At 44.1% G+C, this 21,706-nt stretch overlaps 1 protein-coding gene, 1 long non-coding RNA gene and 1 pseudogene across 13 annotated transcripts in view; 1 reads left to right on the top strand and 2 right to left on the bottom strand.

Annotated features, from left to right (window-relative positions):
• exoc3l1 (exocyst complex component 3-like 1) overlaps positions 1–21,706 on the top strand; it is a 129,377-nt gene that overhangs the window by 67,347 nt on the left and 40,324 nt on the right. For 10 of the 11 annotated variants that reach the window (XM_088377778.1, XM_088377769.1, XM_088377773.1 and 7 more), the window contains 2 exons: positions 3,175–3,291; positions 14,967–15,237. In XM_088377778.1, coding sequence (XP_088233904.1) covers positions 3,175–3,291; positions 14,967–15,237 — 388 coding nt within the window. The remainder of the gene's footprint in view (positions 1–3,174; positions 3,292–14,966; positions 15,238–21,706) is intronic. The other variant, XM_088377771.1, reaches the window with a different exon arrangement.
• On the bottom strand, positions 1,389–12,031 carry LOC148395959 (uncharacterized). Its single transcript, XR_015858909.1, has 3 exons — positions 6,922–12,031; positions 6,689–6,847; positions 1,389–1,661 (listed from the first exon to the last, which is right to left on the bottom strand). It is a non-coding gene; the product is annotated as an uncharacterized LOC148395959 (long non-coding RNA).
• On the bottom strand, positions 19,433–21,319 carry LOC148395958 (uncharacterized; annotated as a pseudogene). Its single transcript, XR_015858908.1, has 2 exons — positions 20,838–21,319; positions 19,433–20,296 (listed from the first exon to the last, which is right to left on the bottom strand). The product of XR_015858908.1 is annotated as an uncharacterized LOC148395958 (transcript).

Below are 21,706 nucleotides of genomic sequence, written 5' to 3'. Positions count from 1 at the left end.
CCGCTTTTGTCTAAAGGCGCCACCATAATCAACAAAAACTAAATCCTGTCCAGTGCTTTTTTTGTCAACGATATCTGTCTTGTTAGTTCTGATGATTAAGGATAAATTAGGTAAAATTGATTGCTAAAATGATTCAGAGGCCTTGTCCTGTTATATTTCTGTGTGAAATAAGATGACATTCACCACACACGTCCACTGAGCCCTGAAACGGTCTGACATCAGGAAGGGCCCTCAGTCTTATGTAATGTTGAATAATCAATATCTGACATCAGGAAGGGCCCTCAGTCTTATGTATTATTGACTAATCAATGTAACAGGACATTGGGCTACAAAACACACCTCTCAGTCCCGTGTTTGCTCAAATTGACAATTCCTGGTTCAAACACGAGTTGCTATACTCAAAGTTGGGTTGAGTATGATGTAGTTATATATTAAGCAAAAATGTTAGTCTTTTGTCTCTTCATTGTCTTTTGATGACAAACCCAAGTGCCAAGTCTAGATTAACAAAATAGACATTGTCTAACTGTTTCAATACTTTTGGAGTCTATAACGTATCACGGTAATAAATTCTACTGTTTTATGTTTTACTCATTCAGTTGTGGTCTATATAAATTTTTAATTTAATTTAATTTAATTTCCAATGATTGTCACACACACAACTGGGTGCGGTGAAATTTGTCTCTGCATTTAACCCATCCCCGAAGGGAGCAGTGGGCAGCAGCGGTGCCGCGCCCGGGAATCATTTGGTGATCTAACCCCCCAATTCCAACCCTTAATGCTGAGTGCCAAGCAGGGAGGCAATGGGTACCATTTTTATAGTCTTTGGTATGACCCGGCCAGGGTTTGAACCCACAACCTTCCAGTCTCAGGGCGGACACTCTACCACTAGGCACTGAGTGATTGGAAAAAAACTAAAAAAATAAAGTGGAACAACGATGCTTTTGTCTGAATTCCTCGTTTTGATAGGGTCACAGGTCCCTCTTTTCTATATTTGTTCTGAGGTGCGGCTCAGAGCAAGTCGTTTTGGTGCGGTCTCTTGAAATGCAAATGAGATACTTCACACACCACTGCCTCCAGGTCGCCTACCGGTCAACATATTTGCCGCAAACGTTTTGATTGATTAAAAGATGTCAACGGCAGAAGACTTGTCCACACCTACATAACACGTAACAAAATAAATCCACTCACAATATTTATGAACACGTCTTGTAAACAAGCACTGCAGTCAAGCTACGAAGTTATCTATCGCTAGCGCTAGCATTACCGAGAAGCTAACAAATGTATTTAACACATTATTATTATTGTTGTTGTTGTTGTTGTTATGTTCCACAAGAACAAAACTGTAAGGGATCGGGCAGTACAGCCAAATGCAGAGTGACAGATTTTATTGAATAAGGGGAAAGGGGAAGTGGAGGCGTAGGCTCGTAGCTGGGAGTAGCTTGTGCCACAGCGCGGCAGATGATTATGGAGAGCGGCGGCGACAAAGGGGGCGTGGCATGGAGCGCCACTGAGCCAAGGAGCTGTGCGGGTGAAGAGTGCGGCGGGCAAAGCACGTAGCGAGGACGTATGCTTGCAGAGATCGTAGTCCAGGCCGAGAGTGGAGTCAGGGTGGGCGGCGAGCAGGACGTGGTCAAGAACAGGCGAATGGTCAGGGCGGGCGGCTGGCAATACAAGATGGGTAAACAGGCAAAACAGGTCGGCAACGGGAGTCAGACGGGTCAAATGCAGTGATCTTACGAATAGCATCATGGGACGGACTGACAATCTGTAGTTGCGCTGGGTGCGCTGATATAGTCCGCTCAACAAGATCAGGTGACAGCGATCATGCTGATTGGAGGGGTGTGGCAGAGCGGCAGGTGCCGCAGGCACGTGACAAAAACAGCACCTTCGATGCAATTCATCTCATACAACTACTCAAACGATACTCAGAAGAAGTGAAAACAGAGTGCACAGCTCCAAAATCAGCAGAAAGACTGACGTGAATGCTATTAAAACGAGTGCATAGACACGCAATATTAGGGTGACAAGACGTCCTTTTTTTCCCGGACATGTCCTACTTTTTATTTAAAGAAACGTCTGGGGGGGATTTCAAAAATCGTCCGGGAGTTTGTTGAACTGCCTCAAACATAATACAATACATGTGCAGTACATTGTCAATAGAATTGCCACTCCGTTCCATTTCACTCAATTCCAGGTTTTTCTGTATCGTTCGCTAATAAGTCACGCCCTTCTCCTCAAATCTAGTCACTTTGCTACGAAGTAGGGTGGGCTGGCCAGTCTACACCGAGTGTTTACAAGCAATGACGAAACGAAAATGCATGTTCATATTCCTGTGCTTACCTTAACATGCAAGGTAGGCACTTATGTGTCTGTGGCAAATAAAGGTGCACCCCGCAAGTGGAGGACTGAAGAGGAGCCCTTTTTTCTTCTTGAAATGCTGCAGCGATGGCCATATTTCTTTTTTTACTTAGTGTACCACTATAAAACTAGTGTTATTGTAAATAAGTTTTTGTTATTGTATATAAGTTGTTTTGTATAAATGCAATTGCTATACATACACCATGTCATTTGTGTCATGACAAATATGACCCCCGCCCCCCCCAAAAAAGACTCCGCCTACTAGAAAATGACCACGCCCTCTCCCAAAAGAAAGTGTCCTCTTTTTCAGAAACCCAAATCTGGTCACTCCTGGAGACTCCAAATACACAAGAAAATTATTTTAAAAGTAAAAATGTTGATCATTACAGTGATCCCTCGCTACTTTGCGTTTCGTTTATCGCGGCTTTCATTACATCGTGGATTTTTTTTCAAAATTAAAAAAACATTTAAAAGTCAAAATAAAACTTTTAAATTGCGGAAACATGTGTCTAACTTTTAGGACAATGTAGTATTGCTCCAAATGTTCTTTTGCATTCCACACTGTATATGTTTCTTCAAATCTTCAAATTCTTTTGTAGATTTCGAGAAGCTCTGGTGGAATTTGGGAAAGAGTGTTGGAGCGATCCAATTAACAGCAAAAGCAAACAGATCATAAAAGTATCTGCAGCAACTGAAGGAATATATTACACTTTTCTACACTCCTGGAGACTCCAAATACACAAGACAATTATTTTAAAAGCAAAAAATGTTGATTTTCCATGATATGTTTCTTCAAATATTCAAATTCTTTTGTAGATTTCGAGAAGCTCTGGTGGGATTTGGGAAAGAGCGTTGCAGCGATCCAATTAACAGCAAAAGCAAGTTCTACCTCCACTATCTACTTGCCTCCATTAGTAACTGTATCATTCTCAAGTAAGAACACCTCAGCATGCCTATGTTTAATTTCAAATTTGATGGAACATGAGAAAAATTTGAAAAATGAAAAATGTTTGGGACGGTCATCGCTGCTACCGCTGGCACCTGCTTCCTCATTGGCTTGAGATGTAACCAAAATCCACATGGGCCGGGCAATAGACAACAGCATCAATATTGACGGAAGGTTGTCAATATGTCATTAAAACGCCGCTGCAAGGTTATAGGCACCGCATAGTGTGTGTGTGTGTGTGTGTGCGTGCGCGCGCGCGTGTGTGTGTGTGCGGTGTGTATGTGTATGTGTGGTGTGCGTGTGTGAGTGTGTTAGTGCGTGTTTGAGTGTGCGTGCGCATCTGCGTATGGATGTGTGTGTGTCTGTGTGTGTGTGTGTGTGTGTGTGTGTGTGTGTGTGTGTGTGTGTGTGTGTGTGTGTATGTGACTGACTGACTGACTGACTGAGTGAATGAGTGACGGTGCGTGTGTGAGTGTGTGTGCGTGCGCATGTGCGTGCAGGTCTGAGCGCGTGTGTGTGTGTGTGTGTGTGTGTGTGCGTGTGCGTGCGTGTCAGCGTGTCTGAGCATGTGTGCGTGCATGTGCGCGTGCGTGTTTATGTGTGAGAGAGAGAGGAAGAGAGTGAGAGACATAAAAATCTTTTGAGGCGGGGAAGTCAGTAATGAAGACCTGCGATATTGTGACTGTACATGTGCACACTCTCTTTAACTGTTGCAGAATCAACCAATCACAACCTGTGACGTCATCTCCACGATCAGCAGGTTGCAAACTCAGAGCCCTCAGCCCTCTTACTGATCTCTGGGGACTTTGATCATCTCTCTCTGTCAACCACTCTGTCCAAATGCATTCAACATGTCTCATGTAGCACTAGAGACAAAGAAACACTGGATCTCTTTTATGGCAATATCAAAGAGGCATACAATTGATTTGCTCTCCTCCGCCTGGTTTATCTCCTGCCTGTATATAAGCCCTTTGTTAACAGACAACCAGCTGTGCCCCGCACGGTGAAGAGCCGGTCTGACAAGGCTGAAGAGGCTCCACAATATAGGGTGTATTAAGTCACTCACACAAGGTTGACTTGGACAGTTTGACAGACCACATCACGGACTATAAACCTCTGCGTAGAGAATACTGTACCCTCTAGGACTGTACAGTAGTACTCCAACAACAAACCATGGTTACTCCTTATATTAAGGCTTTTTAGAAGAAGAAAAAGAGGGCCTTTAAGTCAAGGAACAATGAGTAACTAAAGACTGTTCGGAGGGAGTTGAGCAGAAAAATCAAGGAGGGAAAGGATAGATACAGGAGGAAGATCGAGGAATGCAGGAGAATCAGGGAAGTCTGGAGCGGCCTGAAACACATTTCAGGCCACCATATGTCAAACTCCCAACAATTGGGAACTAAATAAGGGCGGATGAACTTCACAACTACTTCTGTAGGTTTGGCAATGTTTCTGCCTCTCACTACAACAGCTACAACAGCAGTGTTCCATTCATCTCCACTAGGTCCTCCCCACACTGTGCTCCACTCCGTCCCTCACAAACCTCCTGAGGAAGTAGGTCAGAAGGATAAAAAACAGGAAGACAGCAGGACCGGATGACCTCAGTCCCAGAATGGTCAGGTCTTGCTCTGACCAGCTGTGTGGGATCATCGGTTATTTGTTCAACTTGAACCTGAAAAAGGGAAGGGTACCAGACCTCTGGAATAAATCCCACCAGTTCCAAAGACTCAACATCCTAAAGAACCCAGCTGACTCAGACAGGTGACCTTAAAATCGCTTCATGGAGGCCATTGGAGCGGCTGGTTCTTGCCCACCTGCGTTTCCTGGTGAACTTGTCCATGGACATCCTGTAGTTTGCATCCCAGACCAGCATCAAAGTGGATTTAGCCACCATCTTCCTCCTCCAGTGAGCACTGCCTCATCCGATGCTAACGCTAAGCAAGCTATGAAGGAGTTACATGCTACCATCAGCAAACACCAGAACCTACATCCAGAGGCAGCCTTTACAGTAGCAGGAGACTTCAATCACGCCAATCTAAAGACTGTGCTCCCCAAGTTCTATCAACATGTCACATTTCCCACGAGGGGAAAGAAGATATTAGACCATGTTTACTCTAACATCAAGGATGCATACAAGGCCGTTGCCCTCCCCCACCTGGGACAATCAGACCACCTCTCTTTGTTCCTCCGGCCCAGATACAGGTGAGGCCGTCTAACCTAACAGACCCCAGTCTGTTAGGTTAGACGGCCTCACCTCCTCCACCCTAACCCTGAGCACGGGTGTCCCACAGGATTGCATGCTGAGCCCACTCCTCTACTCCCTCTACACCAATGACTGCACTCCTGCGCATGGCTCTAACACCATCCTCACATTTGTAGACGACACAACGGTGGTGGGCCTCATCAAAAACAACGATGAAACGGCCTACAGGGAGGAGGTAAAGCACCTGACGACATGGTCTGCCAACAACAACCTGGCCCTCAACACCAAGAAAACTAAGGAGCTCATCGTTGACTTCAGGAAGACTGAGGCTGACACGCACGCCCCCTTCCGTATCAACGGGGAGGAGGTTGAGCGGGTTGCCAACTTCAAATTCCTGGGTGTCCAGATCTCCTGGTCCCTAAACACCTCGTCACTGGTCAGTAAGGCCCACAAGCGTCTCTTTTTCTTGAGGAGACTGAGGAAAGCCCATCTATCTCCTTGAATCCTGGTGAACAGGTGATGATACAGGTGTACCATAGAGAGTATCCTCACCAACGGTATCACGATCTGGTACGGCAACTGTACAGCCACGGACAGGAAGTCACTGCAGAGGGTGGTGAAGATGGCCCAACTCATCATCGACACATCACTTCCTTCCATCGAGTCGATTTACCGAAAACGGTGCCTGAAGAAGGCACGCAGCATCATCAAAGAGTCATATCATCCCAACCACAGACTGTTTACTCTTCTTCCTTCTAGGAAGCGACACCGGACTTTTCGGGTCAAGACGAGTAGACTGAGGAAAAGCTTTTTCCCTGTCATCGCCCTGAACTCCGCAGCACAACACCCCTGTCATCCCCCTGAACTCTTATCATTCTGAACCCTGCAGCACAACAACCCCGCCACAACAACACCTGTATTACCTGCATATACTGTCCATATCTGCATGTAATTGCTGCATTCCTATCCTATATATTTATTCATCACTCTTACTCCGCTTGTACATATCTGTTCATATCTGGTTATACTGACACTATGTTGCATATTTATAACCCTATATTTATAATTAGCATTCTAGTACCACCTGCAAAGATTTGTTCTACTGCACCTTATTGTAAATACTTAGCGAGTCATATCCATACTCGTCCCTCATGTATATTATCCCGCATAGTATAACTCACCTCAGCTGAGTGGTGTGGTCAGGTATCTGTTCAACCTGAGCCTGAACAAGGTCCCAGGACTGTGGAAGACCTCCTGCGTGGTCCCAGTACCGAAGGTGCCGCGCCCCAAGAAGCCTAACCACTTCAGGCCTATTGCCTTGACTTCCCACCTGGTGAAGACTATGGAGAGGATCATCCTGGGTTACCTGCGGTCACTAGTGGGAGGGCAGCTGGACCCCCTGCAGTTTGCTTACCGGCCTGGTGTTGGGGTGGACGATGCAGTGATTTACTTACTGCACAGAACACTGCTTCACCTGGAGGACAACAGGAGCACTGGGAGGATCATGTTCTTCGATTTCTCCAGTGCTTTTAACACCATCCAGCCGTCACTGCTTAGGGTGAAGATGGAGAAGGCGGGTGTGGACCAGCGCCTGGCTGCATGGACAACGGACTTCCTTACCGACCGGCCGCAGTATGTGAGGTTACATCGCTGTGAGTCCGACGTGGTGCGCTGCAGCACAGGTGTCCCCCAGGGTACGGTGCTCTCTCCTTTCCTTTTCACCCTGTTCACTTCAGACTTTACCCATGACACCGCTCACTGCCACATCCAGAAGTTCTCAGACGACACAGCCATTGTTGGATATGTCTCGGAGGGGAATGATCTGGAATAAAAGACGGTCATAAAGGACTTTGTCAGCTGGTGTGAGCTCAACCAGCTTCAGCTGAACACCAGCAAGACGAAGGAGTTGATTGTGAGCTTCGGGAGGACAGCACCCATCTTCACTCCGGTGAACATCCAGGGATCGGACATTGAGGTAGTGGAGAACTACAAATTCCTGGGTGTTCGCCTTAACAACAAACTGGACTGGACTGATCACACCCACGCCCTTTACAAAAAGGGCCAGAGTCGCCTCCACCTGCTGAGGAGACTGAGGTCCTTCGGTGTTGCAGGGCTCTCCTCCGGACCTTCTATGACTCTGTGGTGGCCTCAGCCATCCTCTACGCTGTGGTCTGCTGGGGTGGGGGCAGTACTGACCGGGACAGGGGGAGACTGAATAAGATGGTCAGTAGAGCGAGCTCTGTCCCCTGGACTCCATTGAGGTTGTGGGTGAGAGGAGGACGTTGATTAAGCTTAAATCCAACATGGACAACACTTCTCACCCCCTCCATGAGATTGTGCGGTCCCTGAGCAGCTCCTTTAGCGGCAGACTTTTGCACCCTCGGTGTAGGAAGGAACGGTTCCACAGGTCCTTCATTCCCTCTGCTGTCAGACTGTACAACATGCATGCCACCTGATAAAATGAATGTGTTTCGTCTCTACTAGCAGCACTTGTGTTTGTCCTTGCCTGTTATTTACCCTTTTTGTAATTCTGGCACTTATTTTATTCTTGCACTCGTATTATTCTTGCACTCACATGCGCTGCGGTGACAAGTGAATTTGTGGGATGAATAAAGTTCTATCAATCAATATTTACCTGATTGCACTGTACCTACTGCTCAGTATTACTTTTTACTCTGCACTGTACTGCTTTTTGCACTTCTGGTTGGGTGTCAAAGTTATTTTCGCTGTACTGTACTTGTGCTGTACATTGACAATAAATTTGAATCTAATCTAATCTGGAGCTACTGGCTGGGAGCTGTTTACATTTTTTAGACCTCAGCAGTATTTCAACACCATCAGGTCAGCCATCCTGTGGAAAATGTTTGAGCTCTCCGGAGTTGACATCACGTCACATGCTGGATTGTGCATTACCTCACCAACAGCTCATAGTATTTGAGGACCCGGGACTGTGTCGGAGCATGTCGTGTAGAACTTCCAAAGGGGAATGGTCCTGGCTCTGTTACTCTTTACCCTCGACACTGCAGAATTTTACTACCTGTCACTCGCCAGTCACCTACAAAAATTCTCTAATGACGCTGCCATCGTTTGCCTCATCATTGATGGGGACAACCAACAGTACAGAGAAATTGTTACTTGCTGAAGGACACTTTGACACTGTCACCATGGTTGAGGATTGATCCCACAATCTTAGAGTTGAGAGATGACTACTCCACCACTGAGCCACACCACACAGTAAAGTGGGCCCAACATTGGCACTTACATATACGTCTGTATGAAAAAATGCCCACTACAATTCCCCCCCCCTCAAAAACAGACAGAGTGGTGGTTGACTGACTGACACCCACTTTTTAGGTGGAGTCTGCTTGATTGAATCAACTGACTACATCAGAGAAGGCAGCAAAAGCATGTTACTCTTGTTTTCCGGCTTGCTTACAATGCTTAGGCAACATCCTGTTGTTTTGGAATACAGTATTATAGACAGACACTTTATTGATTCCTGGGGGAAATTCAGTTGCCAACAGTTAAATACAATAAATACAATAAACAAATAGACATTATAAACATCGGACACGACAAAAACGATAACAAAAGAGAGGATAAGAATAGCTCTGATTCTATTCAATAAATTAATAAATAATAATAATTAATAATTAAAAAGATAAATAAACAATAAACTGCATTGTGTTGTCCTCACTGCAGTGTAGCAACTGAAGCTATCCAACAAGTTAAACTTGAATGCAATATAACCAGGAGTCTGTGTTGTAGTCCACATTTCACTGTCGTTTACTGAAGATTCCTGTATTACATGGTAGAGTGAAAACTGCAACAAAACAAGGTTTGACTGTTTTTAAGCATTAAGTTCAATGTCACCTTAAGTCTTATAAATATTCTTGTACATACGTACGTACATGTAAGTACAAATGATCTTTTTAAACTATTTCTTACCTTCTATTCCAACGTCAAACCTACTTTAATCTATCAATTATTCAACTTAAGAATGAACTTTACTTATGACTTTGCTTCTAGCATTGCCCACGGTCAGAAATTAGTTCGTAGAAATTATTTTCAACAGAACCAGGCAGGAAGTAACTGACAACAAGCAAGAAGTGGTATGTACGTTACCGGAAATGGTATCAAAACAAAAGCATTGTATACTGCCCCAATGGCGACACAAGTATCATGATCGTGAACGTGCCCCTAACCCCCGCGATGAGTTAAAAAGTCTGATGGCATGGGGAAGAAACAAACCCCTCAGGCTTTCCATGGAACAAGACGGTGTAAACGCCGGTCACTGAGGCTACTCCTCCGCCCAGAAACGGTGCTGTACAGTGGGTGGACGGGGTTGTCTTTGATGGACAGCAGCCTAGCCAACACCCGCTGTTCTGCCACAGACGTCAGATTGGGTAGCTCCATGCCCACAACAGAACCCGCCTTCCTCACTACTTTGTCCAGGCAGGAATCATCCCTCTTCTTTTAACTTGTCCAGGTGAGAGAGAGAGAGCGAGCGATGCAGCCTATAGGCAACAGCATCTTCCACATCCCACCTTATCCTGATACCCAAATTGTAGAGGGCCGAGAGCATGCCGAATCTGAGGCCTGAGGTGGTGAAGCAGCAAACGCTCCAGAGTCTTCATCACCTGAGAAGTCAGCGCGACTGGTCTGAAGTCATTTAGCTCCGCAGGTCGTGGTTTCTTTGGGACTGGGACGATGCACGACGTCCTCCACAGCTGAGGCACCACACCTTTCAAGTCAAGTCAAGTCAAGTTTATTTGTATAGCCCTAAATCACAAACAGTCTCAAAGGGCTTCACATAGCCAAAATTGACAATTATTCTCAAAGCATCCCCTGATCATAAGCTCCCAAAAGGGCAAGGAAAAACTCAAAAAAACCCTGCCAGGGGAAAATGAGAAACGTTGAGAAGGGACCACAGATGGAAGGATCCCCCTTTCAGGATCACCAGGTTGTAATGGATGCAGAGAGTACACAAGTAATACATAATATAAAAATCAATGAAAAAAAAATGGATGTCGGAGGTGCCCTCGATTGTCCTAGCAGTGTCCTCAAGGGGGCCGAGCCGCAGCCCCGAGAATCCAGCCAGCCGCTATCAGCTTTTGAGTCACCTAACCTCCTCCCCAGCCGGGGAGGAGGTGGGCAGAGAGAACAGAACAAACTCCGGCCAAATCGGCCATCACAAGTTAGTTAAAGGCCATCTCATAGAAATGTGTCTTTAAACGTGTCTTAAATGTTTCTACTGAGGTAGTAGTTCTAATATCCATTGGTAGGGCATTCCAAAGCTCTGGAGCCCGAATAGAGAATGCTCTAGACCCTGCAGACATTTTCTTGGCCCTCGGTATAACTAAAAGACTAGCGTCTTGCGAACGAAGGTTACGAGACGGAACATAAGGAACGACTAGGTCGACGAGATATGAAGGCGCTAAGCCATGCAGTGATTTATAGGTTAGTAGAAGAACCTTGAAGTCACATCTTAAATGGACCGGGAGCCAATGTAATTTGGCTAATATTGGGGTAATGTGATCACATTTTCTTGACCGTGAGAGCAGCCTCGCAGCGGCATTTTGCACTAACTGTAGACTTTTGATACTGGATTTAGGAAGACCAGAGAATAATACATTACAGTAGTCCAGGCGCGACGTGACGAACGCATGTATAATAGTTTCCGCATCCCCGGTCGAGAGGATAGGACGAATCTTAGCAATATTACGAAGGTGAAAAAACGCAATCCTGGTTATATTCTTAATGTGTTTTTGAAAGGAGAGCGTTTGGTCAAATATTACCCCGAGATTAGTTACCGTATCACTCTGAGTGATAGTACGGTTATCTATAGTTATAGTGGTTTCCTTAAATAAATGTTGATAACGAGTAGGACCAATTATCAACATCTCAGTTTTATCCGGGTTAAGACGAAGGAAGTTGAGAGACATCCATTGCTTAATTTCCGCAAGGCACGCCTCGAGATTACAGCAGCTCTGTGGATCTGTCATCGATAACGGCATATATAATTGGGTGTCATCCGCGTAGCATTGAAAACTAATATTATATTTACGTATTATGTCCCCAAGCGGAGTCATATAAATATGAAATAAAATCGGTCTGAGTACCGATCCCTGTGGGACACCACACATAACATTATAAAGCTCAGAGGACGTATTACCATGGACCACTCGGTGCGTCCTGCCTGATAGATAGGAATTGAACCAGCTTAGTGCTGATCCTGAGATACCAAGACAACTTATAAGACGCCCTAATAAAATATCGAAGTCTACAGTGTCAAAGGCAGCACTAAGATCAAGTAGTAACAATACAGACGACGTATTTGAATCCATAGCTATGAGGAGATCATTAGTCACTTTAGCAAGTGCTGTCTCTGTAGAATGATTAGCTCTAAAACCAGACTGAAAAGAGTCATATCGATTATTAGCGACCATGTAATCAATAAGCTGCTGTGCTACTACTTTCTCCAGACTGATGTTGAAGATATGCTGTAGAGCAGGAGTGGGCAATTCCGGTCCTTGAGGGCCGGTGACCTGCATGTTTTCTATGTCGCCCCTGTTACTACACACCCGATTCATATGGTCAGATAATTAGCAAGGTCTGCAAACGTTGGGTAACAATCCTGATCATTTGGATCAGGTCTGTTGCAACAGGGAGACATAGAAAATATGCAGGGCACCGGCCCTCGAGGACCGGAATTGCCCACCCCTGCTGTAGAGGGTCACCCAGCTCCAGAGCGCAGACCTTCAGTAGATGAGGAGACCCCATCTGGACCCGTAGCCTCCCCACGGCGGCGTCTCCTCAGCTGCCCACTCACTTGAGCTGCCGTCAGCATGGGTGAAAAGGCATCACCCAACGGCCTGCAGGGGCAGATCAGGGAGCAGAAGGGGCCGGCAGCCTCAGGTGAGCACTTCCTGAAAAGGCGAGTGGTCTTTAGAAGTCTCCGCAATTTCGTCTTGTATCACAGCCGAAGTAGGACCAAGTTGTGATTCCCCTCTCCCAAGTGCTGGCAGAGTGGTGGCACTGTACGCATCCTCAACATTCGCATACAGTAGGTCAATAGTCTTGTTCCCCCTGGTGCAACAATACACATACTGGGTGAAGGCAGGTAGAGTCACGTGATTTAAGTCCCCAGAGATCAGCAGCAGTGCCTCAGGGTGCTGCGTCTGCAGATCAGCAACCGTGGCGTGGATGACATCACACGCTACTCCCGTGTCGGCACGCGGAGGAACGTAAACAAGAACAGCAATGGCTTGTCCGAACTCCCTGGGCAGATAACTCACCGCCAAAGTTCTGTCTCTGCAGCAGATGCACACATGCTCAGGGTGGCACCACCTAACATTCACATACAGAGCAAGACCACCACCTTTACTCTTCCCACAGGCTTTGAGGTCTATGATGTCTGATCATGCTGAGGCCAGGTAGGTAGCTCAATGTTAGTATCCGGTATGCTCGCCGTTAGCCACGTGTCACAGAAGTACAGCAAATTGCACTTTCGGAAGGACTTCACAGTCGTCATCAGCGCAGCCAGCTAATCAGTCTTATTTTACAGCGAGTTGACATTCGCCAGGATCACAGAGTACAAGAGCCTCAAAATGCCACTTCTCAGTGAGCCGCCTCACCGTTAGTTTAGCCTTTAGCTTAGCCATGGCTCTGCAGCCATGATAGGGCTTCCTCACCACAGGCGTGTGGAACCACACCTACCCGGGACCGGGCTTTCAGGCCGAATAGAAAATCCCTTGAGTAGGCAATAGTCGCCATAACGCCAAAGATAAGAGAAGGTTTTAGTAAAGAGAGAGAGAACTGCTGGATGGCTGCCACAAACGACAGCGTCAGGAAGGGGGGGCGGTATTTGAAAATTTAAGGCAGCAAATATGCCTATTAGATGTACTGTGGCTGGGTGTAACAACACGAAGAATAAAAAAAATTAAGCCTGTGCGTCGCCGGACACATTCAATGTTATTTCAGATAAATAACTGCAAGACAACCCCTGGAGGTGGGCTTGTTGCAAAGATTGGGAGCCTCTTACTTTTAGCGAGGAGGGCCGACGCTTCAGGCTGTTTAAAGGACCTTCATTTCGGATAGGCGGGGGAAGCAGTTTCCCATATGTGGACTTCAGGCGAAATGTAAGTCAAATTAACCCTTATGTATTTCAATTGAATATATGCCAACCTATAAACAATTCATCTTACATAAACCCTCTCAAAATGCATCGTATTTACGTATGTTGGTGACGGATTAAAGGAAATAGACAGATGTGACAGAGCACTTTAGCTGCAGAGTGGCTTCTTGCTCTTATGTCAACCATGAAAGGGTAAATCGTTTTATGCCGTTTTCAGAGGTTGAAATTTTACCTGCTGTTAGAGATTTGCTCACTCAAACAATATTTTGCAAGAACCACACGGGAGACAAGTAAGTCCTTTTTGACACCTGCAGGTGGAGAGTCCATTCGTCGCTGTGCGTGCAGCGATGTTCGAATAGATCTCTGGACTCTCCTTCCTGCAAGCGGATATTTATTCAGAGAAACAGAGTGGGGGTTGAGACTTGACAGGTTTGGTGAACCCCCGGCCTCTGGTAAGATCAGAGCAGGGGGTGTTTTACGATGTTGTGGGAAACAGAACAACTTTGATTGCTTCCTCTGCAGCTGGTCAATCAAGCAGAGAATGCAACCACATTATTTTACTGCGTTGTGAGAGCAAGACAAGATTGGTTAATCATTATAGTCTACATTCCAACATAATCCTATGATAAAGATAACCTGGAAAACCCTAACACCTGCCACCACTTAACCTTAGTTCAAGGGTGTACTCAATGCCATGGAAATTTCCTTTATACACTTCTCCTGGTTGACACCTTTTGAACAATGACACATCTCTGATCAATTCGAAAGTCTTTGCAGACCATGGCTTCTTGTTGTAAAATGAGAAACAAAATTGCATGGAAAAGCCTACTAAAATTGATTAACTTTATTTTAGTTTAAATGATGGCTGTTGTGTATTGACTCCTATTTGACATGATAGTTTTGTGATTGGTTAATTCTGAACATAGCTGCATCCCCAGTTTTAAAAATGTGCACACATTAACTCAGTTGTTTCTATTTTATTTCCCCTCAAGAAAATATTTCTTCTTTTTAACTATGTGAAACAAGTTGTAAGTCACGTTAATGGTGGAAAAATGTTTAAAATATATAATTAATATATTAATAATTAATAATATATAATTATCTTGCTCTTTTCATAACAATATGATAAAATGTCCTTCCTCTTGTAATGTTACTCAACATTTGAGGGATTCAAAATTCAAAACAAAATAATGTGCATTCCTTTTACTCAATAGTTTTATTGCAGACTAATGGAAAACTTGTGATCCCTCAAATGTTTTTCTCTAATATTTTATACAGAAAATCTACATCCCTCAAATGTTTTGCTCTAATATTTTACACAGAAAATCTACAGAGAGCCTTCAACAGCAACAGTCATCCTGCGAAACAGAACAGTTTTCACGGTCTCCTCCCAACCCATTGGCAGCTCTGGATCGAGTAGTACGAAGGGCTTGTCGCATGTTAATGGATCAGCTCCTGCTGGACCTAAAGCCATTCCTCACTGGCCTACTGACAAGGCCCTGGCTGATCCAGGGAGAGCCCACTCCCAAACTCTGCCAGATCCTGGAATATCATCTGGACCTGTACAGCCATGTTCAACTGCCTTGCCGACAGGTCTCAGTAGCTATTGCTTTACATACTTAGATAAGTCACCTGAGGAAAGCTATTTCACTTACTGTATTTTCCAAACCATAAGGCACACTTAAAAGCCTTAATTTTCACAAAAGACGAAGAAGCACCTTTTTATAAGGTGTGCTTTTTATCTGGACTAAACTTCATAAATCTGTAAATGTTGTTTTGAGGACGTTGTACGTAAAATATGTAGACAGAGGTGGTAAACCAATCAGAGAACTTTACGTAATACATAGTGTATGTACCTCGGCCGCAATTGTTAAATAAAGATCGGCTCGTGCAAACCAAACAGCATTAATAGCCTCTAAAGTAGCATCGACAAAGAGACATGCTTACAAAGCACAATTCAAGCTTTCTGGAAAACCGGGATCATTGCTGAAGAGCAACGTGATGACGATGAGACAATGGCGAAATGGAACTTGTCATGTTTAATGGCGAACTTGCCCAACTGTTTAATTCATATACAGAAGATGAGAGGTTCATGACTGGGGAGGCACTGACGTCACTCCCCCCACCCCGTTAAAATTTGTCCGACACCTAACATTGTCACAAAAACGAACGCTGATCTAGAGTAGCTTATTCATGATTTAATTTGAACAATTTTAATTAAAATCCCATATCAGAAGTCTTCACACATACAAACAATTCTGACTTCAAAGTCAGAATTCTTACTTTATGGCGTGGGGTGGCGGAGGGAAAGTCAGTGTGGTGTGGTTTTGACCAGAGAGGACATTATATCGTCAACGAGTGGCTTTTAGCGTGCCAGAGGATTGCCGGAGGACATCATTTCACTCTTGGAGGAGCAGGGGGTGAGTAAATAAAGCATTGTGTTCATGTTGGTGACTGTTGCGTATATAACTGGCTCCGTGTAGCATGTAGCTCCGTTGCTAATCGATAGCTCTTGACGGGATGTGCCGCATTTACACGTAAAGAAGCATTATGCGTATGTTTGTTCATTCAGTAGTAAGTTTCATTACATCGATGACGTAATGCTCGATTATAAATATATATACACGTCACGACAACGTCACAAAGCGTCGGTAAAACACCGCGACTCGCGGCATAAACTATACCTTGCTGATTGTGGCCGGCTGCAATATCATTGCACCTTAAATTTAACTCAATACACTGATCACACTGTTGTTTAAAGGCCCAGAGACACCGGTATATGTATAAATCGGTTTTAGTTAGCTTATGGGCTTATAAATATAAATTGATGATCGAAACAACGAAAAGGAAGCTGTTGCTCTGAAAAATTTAATTTAAAGACGAGTTTGACTGCACTCCTAGACTGGGGAAGAAGTCGGAAGTGACGTCTCAAGTTGTACGCGTTTAGCTTGAGTGAATGGAAAACAACAGTATGTCGAAGCGTGGAGGCAAAAGGTGTATCGCGATGGGATGCAGTAACACCAACGGAGCAGGTGTATTGCTATTTTTTTGTCCAAAAGACGAGGGTTTGAGGAAACAATGGACCAAACAAGTACAAAGGACGTGGAAAGACTGGTCTGGTCCTACAGATTATAGTGTTCTGTGCAGTGCACATTTCCAGGAAACCTGCTTTGAACCTGGACCCCTTATGAGGATCAAACTCGGCATAAGTACACGGTGCAAGCTAGTGCTCAAAAAGGATTCTGCCCCAACAATTTTTTCAAGACCAATGACCGCAACTGTTGACAATGCTTCTGCTGGTAGCCCTAGCCAGACTAATGGCCATAGTTCTACCCCAACCAGGGTTACAACGCCAGTCACAGAACAAGAGCGGACTCCATTTGGGAAGCCTAGACGTGCTTTTGTCAAACGAGAGAGGAAAAGGGTAAGTTTAATTTTAATTAAGTCAGGCCACTGTACCAAGAATAATACTAGTAATATACCTGTGTTGTTTACTTGTATGTGCGTTGTGAACTCTGTGTTGTCACCCTGGGATAGTGAGAAACGTAATTTCGATCTCTTTGTGTGTCTTGACATGCGGAGGAATTGACAATAAAGGAGACTTTGACTTTGAGACTTTGACTTTGAAAAGTATGTCGAAGCGTGACGGGAGGGGCACAATTCAGAAACGTGCTCAGCTCGTCGAGAAAATGCGATTTAAGCAATAAAATTAAAAAAGCGCAAAAAACCTAAACCAAACGTTGTGGGTGGTCATTTCTTCATGTGTTGTGTTCAACTCGGCACTCGAATGCCCCCAAGAGAACTTTTTTTCTATGCCAACCTAACCAGAGTGACGGGAGGGGCACAAATCAGAAAACGTGCTCAGCTCGTCGAGAAAATGTGATTTAAGCAATAAAATTAAAAATGCAATTCGGTTGTCGAACCTCGCGAGATGAGCCGAGAGGACCCGCGTGCCAACTGATTCCGTTCGTTATTACGTTCTCGTTACTCTGAGGATTGCATCAACTCTATTCATGCCTCCAAAGGAAGCAAGTGGGAGCAGTAAAGCCATCCTAAAACACAAAGACGCTCCTAAAGCAATGCGACACTGAGCGCCCGGCGCGCTGCGGTTGCGCGATCGGACTGAATTAAGCTCCCTGCGCACTGAGGTCCATTTAAATTTTGGAAAGTACATTAGGACTTTAAAAATATTTTCTAAATTTTAGCGACCGCTCTGTCACAATAATGCGACCAGCGCGGTGCAGTTGCGCGGTCGGCGGCGCGCAACGGTTGCGCGATCGGACAAAATTAAGCTCCCTGCGCACTGATGTCCACTTGAATTTTGAAAAGTACAGCAGGACTTTTAAAATATTTTCTAAATTTCAGCGACGGCTCTATCACAATAATGCGACCAGCGCGGTGCAGTTACGTGGTCGGCGACGCGATAGGGTTGCGCGTTCGGCGGTGCGCTGCAGTTGCGCGATTGGACAAAAATGCGCAAATGAAATTAATGCTTAAAAATAGGCGTTGTTGTTGTGGGTTTTTTTTTTGGCTTGGAACGGATTAATTTTATTTCTATTATTTGTAATGGGAAAATATTATTCGGAATTCGAACGATTCACTTCTCGAATACTCTTCTGGAACGGATTGTTCGAAAACCGAGGCTCCACTGTACTTTATTTTTATATACCAACATTCAGGTGCAGTCAGGAAATACATAGTGGATGAAGAGTGAGTTTATTGGATGCAATAAAATACTCTTCAGTACAGAAGCATTCACTTAATACTATGTAGCTGCTGAAAACAACCATCCAATGGTTATGCATAACATCTTGGGTCGTTTTAATAAAGCCCTAGAACTTTTATATAACTGGAACATAATACCAAATGTAAGCTGTTCCTATAAAATTCTAAAAACTGAAGGAACAAATACAAAGTTTGTTTCTATTTGACCTATAAGAACAGTGAACAAAATATGTTGTGTTGATGCAACTTACAACGGATAATTAACAGCGTTATGCTTATTGACAGAATTAAACAATATCCATGACCCAGATATTGCTTTCGAGAACGGTGTTGAATTCTGATCGGAAGTCTGGGAAATTTCCATAGCTGTCAGCAATGTACAAAACCTTTCCACAATAAGATCAGATCCAGTGCAAAACCGTAGAAATTTCTGAAGCTTGAGTTCAGCCAAGTCTCTGATGAACCTTTTCAGATGATTTACCACTTCCATCTGCATTGAGGTTAAATCATTTGGAAATTTCAGCAGAGCACAACTTGTTAAGTGCGTCAGGACTTATGAAGTCATGGTGAAAAGTAACCTCCCTCCAGCAGTCAATAACAAACATGGGCTTTTGGACAAGCTCTTTGTGCGCTATTTCCTGCAGTATTGTGGGAACGGTTTCAGGTGTGATTCTCTTTCTACACCCATAGCTGTCAAGAACTTCCACAAGATCATCTTGGTCCACTTCTGAAAAGTCCTTCATTGCGTCCATCAAAACTTCACGCTTCTGGCTGCTCACAAACTGCAGAAAGTGGGCCCTTGGATCACTGTAGACACAGTTGAAAAGCACTTACTCGAGGAAAGGAAACGCAAGTTTGTTTGGGAAATAGCAACAATCTTGGTAACCTTTTATAAGTATTCTCCCAACTGCTTTCCACTTTGCTGCAGAAAAATCATGACGGATAAATGGCACCTTAATTGATGTACCAAGGGTGCATCGGTCATAGAATTCCTGCCAGAAACAGGTGAGAACATCTCTCAGTACTCCAGACCCAACACCTGCTTCTTCTCTATCATCTGGGAATATGCGTTTCACACTGAGTGGTTTGTTCAATATTTCTTCTTTACAGAATGCTCTTATCATATCATTCAATGTGTCAGTGGAGTGGACAGTTATAGTCAACACATCTTGTGGATCAGGTGGATTGATGGGCATAGCAGGACCATCGTAGATCATTGTGACTTCTGTATCTTCCTCTGTGTCATATGTGGGACCAAAGGTAATTCTGAATCAACAGAAATGTTGAATGACTGGTAGACTTCATTTGAATAAACAGAGACCTCGTCACTTTCTGCGGCATTGTATTCACTGCCATTGTCTGACGTAACTTCCTCGTGTGTGTGGACATCATCTTGGTTGTCTTTTGGTCTTGTTGCAATGTAAAAACGCAACAATGTTGGCTTTGCAGCCTCGTCCATATAGCCGATGGAATGGCAGGTGTCATCAGTGAGGCAGTTTTGTTTGAAATCCATAACCTCAAACTCAAAGTCCAATTGTGATCCTTTGGGAGAAATTCCATCTGGGAAAAATAGTTTTTTTCCTTCCTTGAGAATGTCTTTCAACCCAGCTTCTGTGGACATTTGAAGTTTTCTAGTACCCCCTCCCTGCTTCTCCCTCACCTGTTTGGTCATCTTTCCATCACTGTGTATCCATCAGATCGCAAGATTTCTTGTTTTCTGCTTCTTGGTCTTTGAGGTGATGTCCTCTTTGTCACTATCTTTCCTGAGTTTCATTTTTTCACGTAGTTTTTCTAAAAGTCAGTTTTTTCTTTTGGATGTAGGCTGTTTCGTCTTGCAAAAATTACAGAGTGCAATGCGGTCTCCATAGCAAGGGATGTAATTGGCAAGAGTGGCATCCTCCATCAGTGCGATGACATCACTGTCAATCTGCACGATGATAGAAAAAAAATTCCGACACACAGAATAACTTAATTTGAAAGAATGAAGCAAAAATATAATACTTATTGTAAATCAAATCCACTCGACAAACATGTTGCAACTGTTTAATCTTTAAGAATTTATTAAGCCACATTTATACCGGAAGTCTTTGTGTCTTTTATTTCATTTTATACACTATTTCAATCATCAGTTGACTTAATGTGAGCGTGTACATACTTAAAATGATCTAGCGTTGGATTGTGGTATGGAGAGTCAGCAAGGCATGAGGGGTTTGATGCCGCGAGTCGTGGTGTTTTACCGACGCTTTGTGACGTTGCAGTGACGTGTATATATATTTATAATTGAGCATTACGTCATCGGTTTAATGAAACTGACTACTGAATGAAAAAAAATCCGCATAATGCTTCTTTACGTGTAAATGCGGCGCATCCCATCAAGAGCTATCAATTAGCAACGGAGCTACATGCTACGTGGAGCCAGTTATATACGCAACAGTCCCCAAAATGAACACAATGCTTTATTTACTCACCCCCTGCTCCTCCAAGAGTGAAATGATGTCCTCCGGCAATCCTCTGGCACGCAAAAAGTCACTCGTTGACGACATAATGTCCTCTCTGGTCAAAACCACACCACACTGACTTCCCCTCCGCCACCCCACGCCATAAAGTCAGAAAATGGGAATTCTGACTTTAAAGTCAGAATTCTGAGAAAAAAAAAGTCAGAATCCTGTCACCCCTTTTTTTTTTTTTTCTTCACTGGCCGTGATCCTCTTCCGTAGAAAAGACATGCTCCGAAATCCCGTTGTCCGAATCAAACCTTTTAACTCCAGAGTTGGTCTTCCTTTGCTGATGACCTCCTGCTACGACCAAAAATTCATAGTTGCAAATCATTTGAGTTTGGATATGTAATCTTCCATTGTAAAACGAAATGTAAAAATGGAAAAAAAAAAAAAAAAGGAAAACGAAATATCTGGACGACTGCTCCTCAGTTGTTCACTGTAAGTTTGAACTGGAGATCACTTATTCTACAGGTGGGCGCATGAAGCATCCCGGGATCACTAGCGCCGCCTGTCATAAGGCTGGAGAACTTTTTTTCGTTGCCTCCGTTGGGTCTCTTTTCAAAGCCATTTTGTTCATCTAAAGCAGGGGTGGGCAATTAATTTTTACAAGGGGCCACATGAAGGTCCTGAGTTGTGTCAGAGGGCCACACCTACGATAACTTAAACCTGCTAAATTTTCTTCCATTGTAAAATGCACTAAATTATTTATTTTAAATAGTTGGTACTGGTAATTAGAATAATACAATTATTCTGTTTATATTTATATTAAGCTATGTGAAATTGTGGTGTAAAGGTCAAATAAAAAAACAATTATTAATCAGGACAATTTATTCTTAACT

Source organism: Syngnathus floridae, chromosome 6, assembly GCF_059516105.1.
Source record: "Syngnathus floridae isolate MCC-2025c chromosome 6, RoL_Sflo_1.0, whole genome shotgun sequence".
Taxonomy (NCBI): Eukaryota; Metazoa; Chordata; class Actinopteri; order Syngnathiformes; family Syngnathidae; genus Syngnathus; species Syngnathus floridae.
This window is presented reverse-complemented; position numbering and strand designations above follow the sequence as displayed.